This window comes from Herpailurus yagouaroundi, unplaced genomic scaffold, assembly GCF_014898765.1.
Source record: "Herpailurus yagouaroundi ecotype Mexico unplaced genomic scaffold, PumYag 159, whole genome shotgun sequence".
NCBI lineage: Eukaryota > Metazoa > Chordata > Mammalia > Carnivora > Felidae > Herpailurus > Herpailurus yagouaroundi.
In genome coordinates this window covers 76374584-76391372 of record NW_024412400.1, presented here as the reverse complement: position 1 = coordinate 76391372, position 16789 = coordinate 76374584, and the positions used below count along the sequence as shown (strand labels likewise).

Genomic DNA, 16789 nt, shown 5'->3' with positions numbered 1-16789 from the left:
TGGCTATTCTTTCTGTATAGAATGCCCTTCACTCTTTTTCAGCTAGCAATTCTCCCATCCTCTGTACTCCAGCTCAATGTTATGTAAGAAGCTTTTCCTGTTCTATTCTTCAAGTTTTTCATTTCTTGCCCCCCACCATGCTTGATACATATCTTTCTCTACATTTTGAGCTGTTAGAAGACAAGAACTGCTTCTTATTCATCTTTTGCCCCTAGCACCAACCTAATGCCTGGCTTGTGGTAAGCCTTGACAAATATTTATTGAATGAATGAATTCGTTTTGCATTCAGCTTCAGGTCATCTTTATGTAAAATAATGGCCCATTAGGAGTATCTTTGGAGCTCAGAGCTGGGCATCAAGAAACTGTTTGGCGGGGCGCCTGGGTGGCTCAGTCGGTTAAGCGTCCAACTTCGGCTCAGATCATGATCTCACGGTTCATGGGTTCAAGCCCCATGTTGGGCTCTGTGCTGACAGCTCAGAGCCTGGAGCCTGCTTCAGATTCTGTGTCTCCATCTCTCTCTGCCCTGCTCGCTCTCTCTCTCTCTCTCTCTCAAAGAATAAACATTTTAAAAAAATTTTAAAAATTGTTTGGATTCTCCATTTGTGAATCATGATAGGCCCGCTGAAACTGCTTATTTTATCAGGGACTCTCTTCCAACCTAAAATTTTCAGAATGCTACCAAGTGTGAAATCATATTGTTTGGCATATGTTGCCTTATTGGGCATGAGAATTAGTCAGACTTCTCAATGGGACAGTGTAGGGTGTAGGATGTGTAGGACAGTGTAGGACAGTGTAGGATGGCCTAGCACCTTACCAACAACTGTTCTCATGTGTCCACCTGGGAGCAGTATACTTTATTTCCCCTTCCGCCTTAACACATCGGAGCATATCACAGATGCATATTCATCAATTTGTCAGGGCCACTAAGGGTGAAGATTACATCTGTTACCTGATGTTCACCTTGCCTTGCCTCTGGAACCAAGCACCTGCAGAGTGTTCAACAAACAGGTGCTACCTGGCTTAATTTCAACTCAACATGTGTTTAGGTTCCCTGCAGCTGCCTGGTTGTCTCATATGCCTGGCCCAGGGTAGCTAGATGGCATGGAAATGCACCTGCTGGTGATGGTCTGACACAGAAGTGCAGTGACATTGACCAGAAGACAGATGTTTACGCATGAGTCTAAACTCAGTCACGACCTAGAAGACTAAATGGTGGTGATTAAGAGCATCTGAGCTCCAAGTCTGACTTTAATGCAATCTGTCTTATCTGACGTTGGAAATTACCTAATTTTTTCCTTAGTTTCTCCACTTGTAAAATAGAGACAATTACAGAACCTTCTTATAAGTTGTTGTGGGAATTTAATGAGATGATTTTAAAGTACTTAGAACCAACTTAGCAAAATAGGGACTTAGTAAATGAAAGCTGACCTTTGGCCTTTTTGCACATATGGAGCTTCACTGCCACAGTGGCCAACTAGTCAGCATCCTAAACTGGCTTCTGAAATCAGATGTAAAGGGAAGAGCTGCCAACCCTCTCTCCTCACCCATTATGATCTCTGACATTATAGATCTCATTCTCTGTGCAACATCCAAACTTCACATGTTACTTCCTAATATTTCCGAATATTTGCTAAGCCCATGAATTCGCTGCTTAAAACACTAATACTGAACTGGTCCCCACAGATCATCTCATCCAACCCACTTGTTTTACAGACTGCTAAGGAAACTGAGCCCTGAAGCAGGCATGAGCCATGCCTAGTGTCACACAGCTAAGAAGTGGCAGAGCTGGAACCAGAACCAGGTCTGCAGGCATGATGGCCCTCTTCTCTCCAATACACTTTGCTGTCTCTCCCAGAGTCCTGCTTTCAGAGGCTCAGCCATGTTTTCCCTTGGTCTTAGAGATCCTGAGGCCACCGTCTTCCTTTCTGAGCAGGCAGCACCTCCAAGTAACATGACAGGGGCCCACATACAGCTCTTTATGGGGACAGGACACAGACTGTGAGGCACATGTGCCAATACCCAGGGATCAGGGCCTCAGCAGTAATCACTGCCAGAGCTTCACTTACCCTTCCAAACTCAACAGACACACCTCTGTTTAGACTTTGGAGAGCACTGAGTTTTAAAGGCAACTGTGATGATTCTTTCCACTGTCTTGCTCTGGTTCTCATTTTTCAGACAAAGAAACTGGGGCTCGTGGAGGTTAGAGGGAACAAGCTCAAGCTCCTACAGCTTTCCAAGCTTCAATTTCAATCCAGGCCTCTTTAACGGTAGTGAAGTACTGAGGGTTAGATCTGTAAAATGGAAACTGGAGCACTTATAAAATATGGTTGCTATGGGGATCAGATGAGCTCATGAAGGTGAAACCACCAGTAGAACAACCATCCTTCCTGAGGGAAGGAACCATCTTATTCATCTTTGCGTCGCCCATGCCTGGCACACCGTGGGTAATAAATGTGCTTTAAAAAAATAATAAACCCATGAATGCATAAATTAATAAATGAATGAATAAAAAATGAGGCACTTAGCAGAGGTGCCTGGAACACAAGAGGTATTCAATAAATGCTCCTTTTCCCCTCCCTTGCTCAGGAGGGTGGCAGCCAGACCCACAGTCTCTGCCTAACTCTTGGTAGGCCTTGATGGGGATGTGTGGTGGGTAAGTGACTCTCAGGAGTACTGAGGCTATGGAGAAATGCATGTCTTCTCGGCCATAAGCAGAGACAGTGTTCTGAGCTCCAGGGAATGGCATGCTACCTTGGCCAGGGCTTTCCTCCGCTGTAGGGTAAGGGCCACCCATCTTCCAAGCTGACCTTGGCCTAGTAGTTACCCAGATTCAGTGTTAGGCCTGGCTGCATGTACCAGTGGAGGGCAGTGGCAAATCCTTCCAGTGATGAAGATATGACCACCAGAGAAAGTACTCCACCCGGCCAAACTCAACTTCATTCCATTCTTTCATCCTGACTCTCTTTCTCTGTCTTCTTAGGGCTTCATATTTCCGTCCCCTGTGTCTGGCGACTGAGTAAATGAGTGTCTAGAAGTGTGCCTAGCATATAGAAGGTGCTTGATAAATGTTGGTGGAATGAGTAAATGAATAAATGAAAACAGGACTGAAGGAAGAGACAGGCTGACTGATGTCTGTCTATTTATTTGCACAGGGTCCTACAGGGCCAAGACCCCTCCCTCCCCACCCTCTCCCCTGTAAAAATAAACTCTATCTTTCTCTCTCCCTGTTCTATCTGCTTTTCTGCTTGGGCCAGGGAAGATAGTCATCCCCTAAGACTTGTGCCCCAAGACACAGGGACCAGCATCCCCTATACATACACACCACACATACTTCCCCTGAGCCCAGGGAAACCAGGATGCAGCAGGAGGGCTTGTAAAGGCCCTCAGGCTTCCACTAAGAGCTGAGTACAGTTGGTCTGTCAATGAGGGTTGGCAGGAGTATTGGGAGCAGCAGCATGAGGAACATGGGGTGGGGGACAGCCCCTGAGGGGGAGCTGAAAGGAGCTGAATCCACTCCCAAGTGGACACTGAGTGAGCCTCTGGGAGAAGCATGGGAGGCACACCACCCCAGACCCTGTGTGGTCAGAGTACAGCAGGCACAGCAGGTCCCAAGGCCACCAAGTCAAGTGGTCTTAGGACCAGAAGAGGCAGACTCCTTCCTGCGGGAACTGGTGCCCCCCGCCCAGGCCTCTTCCAGGCAGGGTGACATGGAAGGATGTCACAGTGAATGGTGGGGGCTCCGCTGGAGGCAGGGGTACCCCCAAAGCAGAGGCACAATGTGGTGTTTGAGGGAGGACCGGGACTCATGTCACCTGTGGTGAGGAGCTGGCATTTGACCTCTCTAAACCTGGAGCGAACATCCTTGCCCGGCGAGCTGCCCCAGGCCCTGGCAACAGCCAGCCAATTCTCCCCAGTCCCACGTCTACCACACCTCACACAGCTGCCCTGGGTTCATGGGAGAGCCGACAGGGCAGCCGAAGTGCCACAGGAAGTCACGGGAGTTGGAGAGAGTACCCAGCACGCGGAAGCGAGCAGGGCTGTGGGGGTCGGTCACCAGCCCCTCGTGAGAACTCTCGGGTGTGCGGACTGAGCACCACACCTGCAGGCCAGGACAGACATGGGGACATATGGTGTCTACTGCGGGCAGGGCCACAGACTTGGCTGCAGCCGAGCCATCCCGGGGACGCAAACCACCACTACCCCCAGCCTCTCTGCTCAGGAGGTCTCTGGGCCACACCCAGCATCTCAGCTATAACCCCTTGCTATCAGCACCAAAGGAAGAGAAGCACGCCCTCCCTCCCAAACTCCTTGAAGGCCTTTCAGAGGCGCCCTGGACAGTGGGTTGCCCAGATTGGATGCATCCGAGGGGAAGAAGCATGGCCCCCAGAGGCTGCCTGCCGGAGTGCAAAGTACCTTCAGGAAACCCTGAGCAAGGAGACTTGCTCTGCCATTTCCTTTATTCCTGGGTAGCCCTGGATGAGCCACTTTGTCCCCAAGCTTCAGCTGCCTCCTCCACAGCCACCTCACAGGAACATGGCAAGGATCAATCCTGCTCCCTACCTGCTGCCCCTCAAGCAGGACAGCCTTGCCCTTTGAGATCTGCAAAAGCCTGAAGAGTTCTCTTCCTCAGGCCTCTCTGCATGCTTTCACAAGCCCCAGCTGAGAAGCTCTGGGCACCAGGCCTTCCCAGACCACCTTCCATACCCCAACTTCAGCCCTATTTCCCAGTCCCTTTCCTGCATGCCCCAGACTTCTAATGATATGCCCAGGAGGGAGTGGGAGAGGGGCAGGCTCCAGGCCTCCTAGGAGGGCAATACCTGGGCAAATCCCACAAAGAAGAGCTGGTGATTGGTGAGCCCCACAGCCGGCAACTGCTGCTCCTCCCCGTGCTTTCTCAGCCACGCTTTGTAAGCCTGGGGTCAGGCACAGGACGGGCAAGGCCATCAGGGGTAGCCCACCACCTCCACCCGCTGCCCATGTCCCCCAGGGTGGGTGAGCCTCGGCCACCAGAGGCCCACCAGGCCACTCACGTTATAGGCAGCCTTAAGTCCCCCGTTGTCAGCGATGTTCTCCCCCAGCGTCTGGCGGCCGTTGAGCCTCTCCCCATTGACCTGGTACTGGCTGTACTGCTCCTCCATGCAGGCCGTGTGATTCCGGAAGGCTGCCAGTGACTCATTCTGCCACCAGGGCCGCAGGTTCCCTTCCTTGTCATATTCGCGCCCTGAGAAGAACTAACCTTTGCACCACACCAAGACCAGAGCAGCCTTCCACCAGCCCTAGTCCACAGACTCCAGGGTCCGTGTGGCCTGCTCCCAATATCCCAAGGCCTCGCAAGAACCACCAGGAATTCCAGGCTGGAGGGGGCAACTCTGTGGGCCTCTACCTTGGTCATCAAAGGCATGTGTCAACTCATGGCCCATCACCACGCCGATGCCACCAAAGTTCAGGGCCCTGGTAGGTGAGGAATGCTGCATGAGGACATGGTAGGGGAACTTCTGGATCCCACCTCCAGCCCTGCGCTCAGCTCATCCGCAGGCCCAAGCCCCAGGACCCAGCCCCTCCTGCCTCAGACACACTTGGGGTGGTTCCGGGTGTAGAAGGGGGCCTGCAGGATGCCAGCGGGGAAGACGATCTCATTCTTGGTTGGAAGGTAGTAGGCATTCACTGTCTGGGGTGTCATGCTCCACCTGGGAGAGCAAAAGGGAGAGGCTGAGGCTCCTGACTCTCCTGATGCCCCTCCCAGCCCAGCAGCCTTGACCTATCTCCTGCAAAGACCTTGCGCCTCTGGTTGAAATGTCTTGCCACCCCCTTCCCCAGCCCTGGAAATTTCCCCTACCTCTTCTGCTGCCCCAAGCGTCTACAGCCCCCCCCCCCCCCCATTCTCACTGGTCCCGGCTGGGAGGCTTGCGGAGCTGGTCAGCCATCACCTTAGCAGAGAAATTGTACAAATTCAACATGTTCTGGAAAAAGGAATCTTCAGAGACTTCATACTGTGGGAGTGGTGAGAAGCAGAAAGCAAGCAAGACAACATGTTGGAGAAGATAATAGTCCCAGTTTGGCTACTAATTAGCACCTCTCTAAGCCTCTGTTTCCTCAACTGCAAAGTAAGAGCAAAATATTTAAGAAATAAGAATCACCAATATTTACATACTACCTCCTTCTATTCTCACAACAACGCTATGAGGTAGGTACTACTAGGATCCCCATTTTACAAATGAAGACACTGAGGCCCAGAGAAGTTACATAACTTGTTCAAGGTTACCCAGTTAGGTAGAAGTAGAAACAGGATTTGTGAACACTGCATTCCACCCATCCCTGGCCTGTGGCCTGGCACAGAGCCAGCATTTGAACAATGTCAGTTGCCCATACTTGCCTCTGAAAGGAACCAAAAACCACCTCCTTCCCTCCCAGTGTTTGAGCCCCAATTACTGAACCAAGAATAGAGCCCCCACCCCCGCTCCCCTAGATGAAATTCAGCACTGGTGAGCAGAAGTACTCACCCCGTCATAAACATCATCCAGCTCTTTGGGCTCCAGGATGAAGTCCGGGAAACCAATCATATCATAGATGGCATCTGCCTGAAGAGACTAGGTTAGGGTTTCCCTCCCCAGTCTCCCTCCAAAAAACTGTGTCCTCCATCCCCACCTGAAGATGGCGCCCCAACCCTTGCTACGGCTCACTTTCTCCTTGGCTGCCCGGCGGGTTTTCTCATCCATCCAAACCAGCTGCCCCAGGGCCTCCTCGAAGGCACTCCGGATCTCGCTGATCATCCCCTCAGCCTGCGAGGGAGCAGGCACAAGTCGGCTTCCACTCACACTGATGCGTTCTTTCTCCCTGTCCACCCTAGTGTCCCATCCCTGTCCTTCCAGGGGAGTGCCCAGACTCTCGAAATAAGGCTGAGCATCTTGGGAAGATGAAAAGGAAACACTATTTGTGAAGGTGCTGAGATGGTGGGTGGCTCTTTTTCTCATTGATCAAGAATTTTAACTGACGATAAGTTAACTGAAGAAATATAATTTAATACAGTACACTGATTTTTATCTGAAAATGAAAGGAAGGCATTAAGAGCAGAAAATTTGGGAAATTAGGGGCATCCAGGTGGCTCAGTTGGTTAAGTGGCCAACTCTTGATCTTGGCTCAGGTCATGATCTCATGGTTCGTGGGATCGAGCCCTGCATCTGGCTCTGTGCTGACAGCATGGAGCCCACTTGGGATTCTCTCTCTCCCTCTCTCACTACCCCTCCCTACATGTGTGTACGTTCTCTAAATAAATAAAGAAAACTTAAAAAAGAAAAAGAAAAAAGAAAATTTGGGAAATTGAGAAAAGTTGAAGAAGAATATAGACCACTTATAACCCCATCACTCAGAGATAAGCCCTCTTAACATTTTGATTACTTACTTTGAGTGTCTTTCCCTGCCCAGGTATACACATATAACACAGAATTATATTGTGTAACATACATATATTTTGTAAGCTACTTCTTTTCACTTAACACTATATCATGAGCTTTAAGGCTGCCTCACAACCCACTCTAACCACAATCTTTCTTCCAGTCCCCTATGATTAGACATTTAAGTTGTTCTCATTTTCACCTATTATAAACCACCCTGCTTTAAGCACATTCATTATCATCTCCTAATAAATAATAAGTATTATTTTTCTAACTGGAGAGGCAACATAAACTCATTGCAGAACATTTGGAAAATACAGAGAACTTTAAAGGACACAAAGAACCCCTCAATCCCACCACCAAAATACTGTCCATTTATTGATGAATTTCCTTTCAGTTTTTCACCCCCTCTACGTACACACATGAACGAACAGTGAATTTTAACTAAAACAAGGGGTATTATTGGAAGGACCTTGAAGACTCACAATTTGCTTGCTTTGCCGGTCAAACGTGGCCTTCACAAAGAGGGAGCCCAAAGCGAAGCCAAGTGCGTCATCCGTGTTGGAGATACAGGTCTGCCACCTTGGCGTGCAGGACTGTAAGGGACAAAGAGCCAGGCCTCCCAGAGATGGCTATGCTCTCCGTCTGGGCTACTCTCCTCTCTGTCTCTGGGGCCAGCCCTCTCAGCTCTGAGCAATGAAAGCCTGGGTTTGGGGAGCTGCCGTCTCTCCCTCAGACTCCGGGGAAAATAAAGGGCAGAATGGAAAAATGTGCCAACCCCAGCAGCAAAACTGCAGGAGGAACATGTGTGCTGCCTACTCCGTGCTCAGTACTCTCCTCCTCTTAAGTTTCTAAGAGGCCCACTGGGGTCCAGAAGTTTCTTTGCTCATATCGCAGCCTTATATCCAGTCAGTCCCTCATGCAAGAAACCTGCAAAAGTCACCAGACTCCTCCATCCCCCACCCCTACATTCAATCCATCACCAAGGCTACTACTTCTACTTCTTAGTCATCTCCCCTGTCCACCCCATTGCCACTTCCCTGCCCTACAACACTCTCACCTCCGGCCCAAGATTGCAGTCACTTCCTAACTAGACACTCTGATTTCATTCTCATCCCTCTCCCCCTCCCCTGACACTACCCTCCATCTTCCATTTAGCTTCCAGAAAGACTACCCGATACACAAATCTAACTGGGTTATTCTTCTGCTTAAAATCATCCCATGGTTCCCCGTTACTGAAAGAATTGAGGCCTGACTTTTTTTTTTTTTTTTTTTTTTTTTTTTTAGGCCTGACTTCTTAATGGAGCATTCAGGTCCCTTCAGGGACTGCCCCAGGCCCACCTCACCCCCCTCAGCCTCTCAGCTGCCCCGTTTGCAAGCTCATACCAGAGCACATGCAAACCCACAATGCTCCTGGCCTCTAGGAATTTACACAGGCTGTTCTTTCTGACTAGAGTGCCCTTTTCCCTTGCTCCTTTGGTGAACTACCTCAAACGTCACCTCTTCATAAAAGTCTTTTCTGATGCTGCCTCCTCCCCCAGGTAGAATGTGCTATCCCTTCCTCTGTTCTATAGCACAAAGGTCTTTCACACAGTGTGAGCACTTACCACCCCAAAATACCATGTTTGGTTACATGTCCATTTTCCCCACTTAATGGGGTATCTTGAAACTAAGAACTGCATTTATTCATCTTCTTAACCATCATCATCAAAGCTGAATGCCTCTACGTACCATGTACCGGGTAGGTGCTTCACTTACATTAACTCAGTCCTCAAGACAACCCTACAAGGTACTCCTGCTTCACACACCAAGAAATGGAGAGTCAGAGAGGCTGGGTGACATGCCCAAGGTCCCATAGGCTAAAAAACGGAGGAGTTGGGATTGACACCCAAGTCATCTTGATTCCTACTCCTGTGCTCCATACTATACCATGAGGCAAATGGTGTCTGACAGTCAGCTAGGCTGGACTGGAAGGTGGGGACAGAGTCAGAAAGCCCACCTTCTTGGTGCCATAGAGGGTCTCCAGCAGCTTCTCTTGTGCAGATTCAAAGCGGTGGTCCAGGCTCGAGGTTGTCTTCTGCACCAGGTTCCAAATCAGGTAATTGTTCAGGACACTGGCATCCAGACCAGACATAAGGGAAGGGCAGGTGGGGTACCATTTTCACCCCCAATCTGCTCCATGAATGTGCAGGCAACAGAAGTCCTGAGAGGCATATGCAGGAGCTGTCCCAGAATCTCTCTCTCTCCCCTGGGACCACACACCTGCCTGCAGAAGTCAGTTTGGAGAAGGTGTGGGAATAAAGAGCACAAATGGGCCCCCTGAAGCCTCACCCTATGGGAATAGCCTGCAGACATTCTCTTTTGATGTTTGGAAGGTCCAGGACCTTATCAAATGCTGCTCTGTGTCTGGCTGTGACAGTCCCCCATGCCCAGTCCCTGCCTGGACCTGCATGGAGCTCTGAGTCCCACCTCCCACACTCTGGGCTCCCCCCAACCTTGGCTCTGTGTGGTTGATGAGCTCTGACACCTGCTGCAAATAATCCTTCCCATACACCACCACGGGCTCAGAGTCACCCAGCTCCAGCGGTGACAGCAAGAAAGATAGAAACTCCAGCCAGTCCATGGAGGGTGCCAGGGCCTACAAGCAAAAAAAAAAAAAAAAAAAAAAAGTCTAAAGCCTCCTTGCCTACACTCCTGGCTTCCAGCAGACCCCTGCCCCACTGATATACTGGAGCCTGGGAGCCCTTCTCGTTACCATGGCAACATCTATTAGCTGCTTGGTAGCCCCTTCCTATAACAAACCCTTTTCCAGGCCTGAGCACTCCTCAGTCTGGGAGCCCAATCAGTTATTATACAAGAAAAAGCACTCTATGTAATACTCAGCGGAGGCATAGATATTCAAATATTTTCATAACCATTGATAAAATACCACGCAGAGTCCCTACATAACTGGTCTCTCCTTCCAGAACCCTCCCCTCCCCCATCCAAAATCTCCATAATCCAACTAAAGTGTTGATTCCTGGCAACTAAAGGAGATGCTTCCAAATTTCTTCTGATTGTTTTGTGGACATCTTCTACACATTGTTATAGATTTTTAATATAATCCCTCTACGCATCCCCAGACAACATGAAGGAGGACCAAGAGATGGCCTAGGGAGAGGTGGCCTAAAATGGACACCACTTTTCTTTCCAGGATAGTAACAGTGCAGCTGGGAAGCTCACAAAAGCAAGCAAATGAGGAACCGATTGGCTGCCTCAGAAAGATGACAGGAAGGGAAGCTGGGAGGTCTGCCCCAGGGCCTGGCCCCTCCCAGCTGTCTCTGTTCCTCCCAGGCCCCACCTGCAGCTCCGCAATGCTCATCTTATGATAGATCTTCTCCTCATCCCGCCGCTGGTCCTGGGGTACTGTGATGTTGGCCAGTTGAATCTCCAGCTCCAGCACCTGTCGCATCTGCTCCCGTGTAGAGGCTGGCCGTCCACCCAGCAGCATCCCCAGCTCCTCCATGTAGTCCAGGTAGGCAGTAAGCACCTGTCAAGGCCCTGAGTCATCCTCAGAGCCCAGCAACAGGTCCTGCGCAAGGCTGAGAGGGCCTGTTCTGGCCCCCACCTCTGTTCACCATCTCTTCTGCGGATTCTCCTCACAGAAGCTTTCTCGGACGATCCTGTTTTATTTCTGTCATACTGCTTACCAGTACCTGCTAGGATCTTGTTTATTTATTTGCACGCTTGTTGATCATTTATTTCCCAAATGAGAAGGTTAGTTCAGGAGAGCACTGTTCCAAGTTACAGCAACTTAGTCACCCTTCTACCCCTAGGGCCTAGAATGGGGCCTACCACTGAACAAGTGGCCTGTAAATATTCATCCAGTAGATAGACATGCTTCCCACACTGCTCTGCCTTCTCATTTCCTAAAGCCCTTCTATTTTTCCAGCACATCAGTGACCACATGTCTTCACTTAACAACTGAGCGGACCCCATGGGGAATTTAGTCACAGTAGCTTTAATGGCCTTCCATCTCCCATCCAGCCAGGCCTCAACCTTGCTGCTTTCTCAGCTCCCCTCTAGTCTCTAAGGGGGAGAAAAGAGCAGAAAAGAAATACATATGACCACATGGAAACACATGTATCAGACCCTGCTAGGGTTCTATAAGTGATGTGTCCTTTTTCCCTCTCACTGCAGCTCCATATAGTGGGTATTAGTTCCATTTTCCAGATGGGGAAACAAGCTTGGGAAGGTTACATGACTTGACTCATATCACAAACTAGCAGATGGCAGAATCCAAATGTGGCTCAGGCCTAACGGTTCCAGGGCCGGTGCCCCAGCACTACCCAGGCCCAGGAGGCACTTGTGTTGCTTCAGCCCCTGCTGGCACTTGAGCTGAATGAGGTAGGGACTATTTTCTCTCTTCTCCGCTGTAGTCTCAGGCTCTAGCCCAGCATCTGGCACATAGTAGGTGTTCAATAAATATTTGTTGAATGAAAGGATGAGAACCTGCAAATAGACCCTCAGCACCACTCAGCACCAACTCCCTGTGGCCCTCCTCCCAGGGGCCACTCCTCACTCTGGTCCTGAAGCCCCACCCTGAGCTCCCTTAGTCACCAAAGGCCGTCTCCTCTTCCACTCTATTGAAAAGTTTTAAAATCCATTAAATATCCATTTAATATCCATTCCCTGCACCTCAAAATGTCTTTCTCCCACCTCTCCTCTCCCTTGCTGCTGGCGTCAGAGGAAGAGATTTGAGGACCAGTCATCCCAGGTCCTGAGGGGAATGGTTGACTCAACCAGTCACCCTGACTATGCCCTGCCCCCACCCACCTCACTTACCCCTTTCTCACCCTACCTTTAGCTGAAGACTTAACCCTGAGACTTTCCTGAACCCTGATTTACTCCTACGTTTTTATCCTATGTGAACCTTTTATGCTACAGTTTCCACTAGATGCTGGCACAGACTTCCTACTCGAGACAATCCAGCAACACACTGAGAGCCAAACTGAAGCTTTCTCCTGCCAGTTCCTGGTTGTTGTGGTTCTCTCCTGAATTCTCAAAATTCTCTCCTCTCCTGACTCAGGTGCCTAAACCCTCTCCTTTCACTGCAGCCTGCTGTTACCCTAGGACTAGGCTGGTTCCCTGTGACGCTCAGTCTCAGAACACTGTGCTTCTCCTCTGTGACAGTCCCAGCAACTTCACACAGGAGAACTGTGCACTGAGCCACTTCCTGTCTTCTCCCCCACCTAGAGGCCAAAGGCAATGTCTTGTTGACCACATGCCAGGAGGAGGGTCTGCCTGAGGAATGCTCAGTGTTTGAAAACCAATGAAGGGACAAATGACTCTAGCAGTTGTTTTACTCCACAGCAGTCTACCTCACTGGCTGTCTTTCTCCCACTGCCCTTAAAATACAGGGATATTCTTCTGTATTCTACCTCTGCCTCTCACTTCTCCTAGGCCTTTGTGTAGGTTTTTAAGGAGATGGCCCTGAAGTCCTTGGCTCCCTCCAGCCTCATCCTGTCTCCAGGACTCCACCCAGCTTCCACAGCTGCCTGCTGACCTTTCCATCTAGACATCTGGACATTGTCTGGGTCCTTCACAACCACACATCTAAAACAAGTCGTTCCCACTCTCTGAGTGTCTACATAAGCTTGCATCCCCCCTCCCTAAACAAGCACCATAGGAGGTAAATTCTATGATCCTCACTTTACAGATGAAGAAACAACTTCCAAGAGAATTTAATCAACTTGCACCAAGCCGCAGGGCTGGGATTAAAATCGAGGTCTGACCTCAAAGTCTGCCCTTGTCCTGTGATGTAACACTGTCTCCTTTTCCCCAACGTGCCCTGAGCTGGTTCTTCTTACAGGCACCCCTGGTTCTCCAAGGACCGCTCCATTCCACCATCACTCAGGCTTATAGACTCATCTGTCTTTATCTCTTCCTCCTTCTACTCCTTTCTCCAAACACCCAGCCACCAGCAACTCATGATTTGCACTAGGTCATGTCTCTTGCATCCTGCCCTTCTTAACATTCCCTCTGCCACTGGCCACATCAGGGCCCTTACAGACTCAGAGCCTGGAGTGCAACTGACTCTTAACTCATCTCCAGGCTCCCTCTCTTGCATCTACTTGTCACACCTCAGCCAGACTGGCTTCCCAAAGCACTGCTCACTGTGTTGCTCCCTTCCTGCTCTGGAGCATGCAACAGCTCTCGGAGACCTATACAATGAACCCAGTGTGGCATTCCAGGTCCCCTCTGCAACTAGTTCCTACCCACCTGTCCAGCCCCTCATCTGCTCTGAGCTCCACATTTTGCCAAGCTGGACCCCTTCTCATGGTCCAAAAATGCCTTAGCCTTTCCTTCTTCAAGACTTTGTTTAAACTATTCTCATTACCCAGCATGCCCTCGCCCACTCTTAGATATTCTACAGGGCCCGGCTCAAACGCAATCTCGTTAGGAAAGCTCTGACTACCTGAATCTCTTCTGAGGCCTAGAGACCCTCTTTTGAACCTGTTCTTAGCTATCTAGGTCCATAAAGCCATCTACATTGAAAGCTTTGTGTGACAGTGGCTCTGGAGGTACATCTCAGAATTCCCCCATTGCACCTGGCACATAGTAGAGGCCTATAAAATGTTTCCCTAGAAGAATAAAGGGGAGGAAGGAAAGAAGGGAAGAGGGAAGGGAAGGGAAGAAAAAAAAGAGGGTGGGAAAGAGAGGAGGGAGGGAAGGAAGGATGGAAGGGAGGAAGGAAAAAACTGACGGAAGAGTGAAGGGAGGAAGACGGAAGAAAGGGTAGTTGGCTCACTAGGTGACAGGACAGGTTCACCTTCCCCACTACGACCCTTGGCAAGGGGGAAAGTAAACAGGAATCAGCCCAGCTCAACAGAGGGGTGGGGTTGGGTGTTCTGGGGATGCTCCTTACTTTCTCATTGGCGGTCCTGTTTAGGTAGTAATCTCGAGAGGGGAGAAAGAGCCCAGACTGGTCCACCTGCAATAGCAAGTGAAGGGAGTAAGCCTTCCCCACACACATACCTGGACTCTTGTGCAGCGGTGGGGGGTGGGGCCACCCCAGCCTGCCTGTCATAGGGAAGGGGAGTCTGGGTCAGTCAATGGTCCATCAGTCCCTCTCAACCCTTCTCCGGAATGGTACCTGGATAACATTGCTGTTAGAACTCTTGGAGTCGGCACTGACATAGACAGTGAAGAAGGGGGTGGCTCTGTAGGTCCCTGCTACTGCCTTCAGCACTTCCATGAAGTTATCCTGCTCCCAGGACCCCGTGATGTTCCAACCACCAATCTGGGTAGAGACCATAATGGAAACTATGGCACAGAGGCCCCCAAAGCTTATCCTCTCCCAGGACCTATCCTGACCTCCCCCAGTGGTCCTACCTTGTCGATGAGGTCTCGCAGCGGCTGGGCTCCCAGCTCCTCAATGCGCTCCACCTGCAGACAGGATAGGTAGAAGCGCTGTGTCTTCCGCTCCGCTTCGCTGCTTGAGTTGAAGGTGGTGTTTTCTGTGGGGTAGACCACATTTTTCTGTGGGGTGGTTGACACCTATGCTATCTAGTGAGAGGGGTCCTGGGCCCTTGCTTGGTCCCTCTCCCTGCCTTGTTAAGGGGCAGTCCTCCTAATGTAGACTCAGGAAGATCATCTGAAACCGCCAAGCGTGACTTCTTCTCCCCTGTCCATGGAAACCCTCAAAGATCTCTAAGCTCCACAGACTCCCTCGTGCCTGCCACACCTCAACAGTGATCCAAGCAGAGTGAAGAGAAGAGTCCTTTCGTTATAGTCAGAGATCTGTCCCCTCAAAGCCATCTCCACCTCTCAGGAACCCCCTGCTCTCTGCATCCCCTACCCAGGAATGTTTGCAGTCACCCACTTAGTCATTCAGTCATGGACCTTTATTGAGTACCTAAATGCGAAGCCCTGTTCCAGGCATGAGTTGTACTTGGCACAATGCCTCCCTGACAGCCCCACTCACCAAGCAGGTGTTTCAGTATGGCCTGGTTCTGGTCCCAGAGGCTGTTGAAGGTGTTCCAGCGAGAACGCCCATCGGGCAGGGGATTTCTCTGAATCCAGCCTCCACAGGAAAACTGGTAAAAGTCCTCACAGGGACTCACACTACGGTCCAGAGACTCCAGGATTTTTCCAGCCACTCGAATGCAAGCCTCTGTGAGGCAGGTGCTGTGGGATGGGTCTGTGGCAGGGGACATGGTGGGGGGAAAGGGGGCTGTTGGTGGGTCTGAGAAAACAATGCTTTGGGGAAAGCCATGACAGCAAGAAGGTTGGGAGGAGAGAGAAAAGTTGGGGGAAGACTGGCCCCCACCAGAGAAAACCTTAGGGGTCCTTGAGCCAGAGCCCCCACACCAAGAGGGCTGGTGACAGGTGTGGGCCCACCTACCTCTGTGGTACTGGACCCCCAGGGCCACGAAGCAGCCCAGAAGCAGTGCACCCAGCAGTAGAGAGACAGCTGCTAAGACCAGCTCCAGTTGGGTGTGAGAGCCCAAGAGGTCTCTTGTCCTCTTCTGGAATCCCACCTGGGAACACAGGATGACAGTGAGCTACCAAGCTGCAGGTGAGGATCCAAGTTCACAGAAGTCCTCCCAAAGGGTGAAGACACGGCCAGTTTCCAGAGCCACGGAGCAAAGACGCTAAAGGGGTCAACTTTGGGCACGGGGCAATGAGGCAGTCTGAGTTGAGCCCTGAGCCTGTTTAGTGCAACGTCATGGCTTACAATCGCCTCACCACAGTCCTAGCGCAGAGGCCAGAGATGGAGGGGAGGTGGGGGCAGGTGACCCTCCAGGGCAGCCCAAAGCTCCTGGGTCTGCCAGACGTCCTGTCAGGGCTGGGGCCTGGTGAGAAAGGGAGAACCCCCTTGCCCACCTCCACAGCGTCCGGGGAGGCCCCGCCCTCTACGGGGGTCTCAGGTGCGTCTTCCTCCCGCAGCGTGGTCCGTTTGTACTCCACCATCTGCCAGACAGTGGGGGCGCCAACCGAAGTCAGGCAGAGAGGGGTCTTTGGCCACGGCCCTGCCCCAGTGCCCCTGGCCTCTCTGCAGTGAGGGCCCCCTCTCTCCTGCCGGGCTTGCCGGCCTGGGCCCCCCACGCCCGACCCGCGGCCCCCTCTGAGACTCAGCCCTTTGACCGCCAGCCCGAGCCCCTGCCCTGCCGACGCCGCCTGCTCCCTCAGCCTCACCCCCTCCACCCAGGCCTCTCCCCGGAGCCCGGGGCTCCCACTCACGTTGCCGCCACCGCCCAGCTCCTGCAGCGCAACGTTCATGGTGGAGTCGGGGCGGGCGGCACGTTAGGGCTCCCGGCGGCTGGCCCGTGCCCAGGCCTCGGCCTCGGCTCCTGGCCCCCAGCCCTCACCGCCGCCCGCCATCAAGGCCTCTGCCGCAGCCCCTCGCTCCGCCG

The 16789-nt window shown here is 51.4% G+C and overlaps 1 protein-coding gene across 3 annotated transcripts in view; it reads right to left on the bottom strand.

The window, feature by feature from the left end:
* Positions 1–3180: 3180 nt before the first annotated feature.
* Positions 3181–16789, bottom strand: part of ECE2 (endothelin converting enzyme 2) — a 31422-nt gene continuing 17813 nt past the window's right edge. The window contains exons 1-19 of one of the 3 annotated variants that reach the window (XM_040480954.1): positions 16617–16655; positions 16260–16346; positions 15778–15913; positions 15358–15573; positions 14766–14890; positions 14527–14673; positions 14299–14364; positions 10732–10920; positions 9887–10029; positions 9391–9505; positions 7877–7987; positions 6681–6779; positions 6501–6578; positions 5887–5990; positions 5577–5687; positions 5384–5451; positions 5031–5221; positions 4818–4913; positions 3181–4099 (exon numbers count right to left, since the gene is read on the bottom strand). In XM_040480954.1, the coding sequence (XP_040336888.1) occupies positions 3923–4099; positions 4818–4913; positions 5031–5221; positions 5384–5451; positions 5577–5687; positions 5887–5990; positions 6501–6578; positions 6681–6779; positions 7877–7987; positions 9391–9505; positions 9887–10029; positions 10732–10920; positions 14299–14364; positions 14527–14673; positions 14766–14890; positions 15358–15573; positions 15778–15913; positions 16260–16346; positions 16617–16655 (2298 nt within the window). In that variant the 3' untranslated portion in view covers positions 3181–3922. Of the gene's footprint in view, positions 4100–4817; positions 4914–5030; positions 5222–5383; positions 5452–5576; positions 5688–5886; positions 5991–6500; positions 6579–6680; positions 6780–7876; positions 7988–9390; positions 9506–9886; positions 10030–10731; positions 10921–14298; positions 14365–14526; positions 14674–14765; positions 14891–15357; positions 15574–15777; positions 15914–16259; positions 16347–16616; positions 16784–16789 lie in introns of those variants that run through there. The other 2 variants (XM_040480958.1, XM_040480955.1) reach the window with 2 other exon arrangements.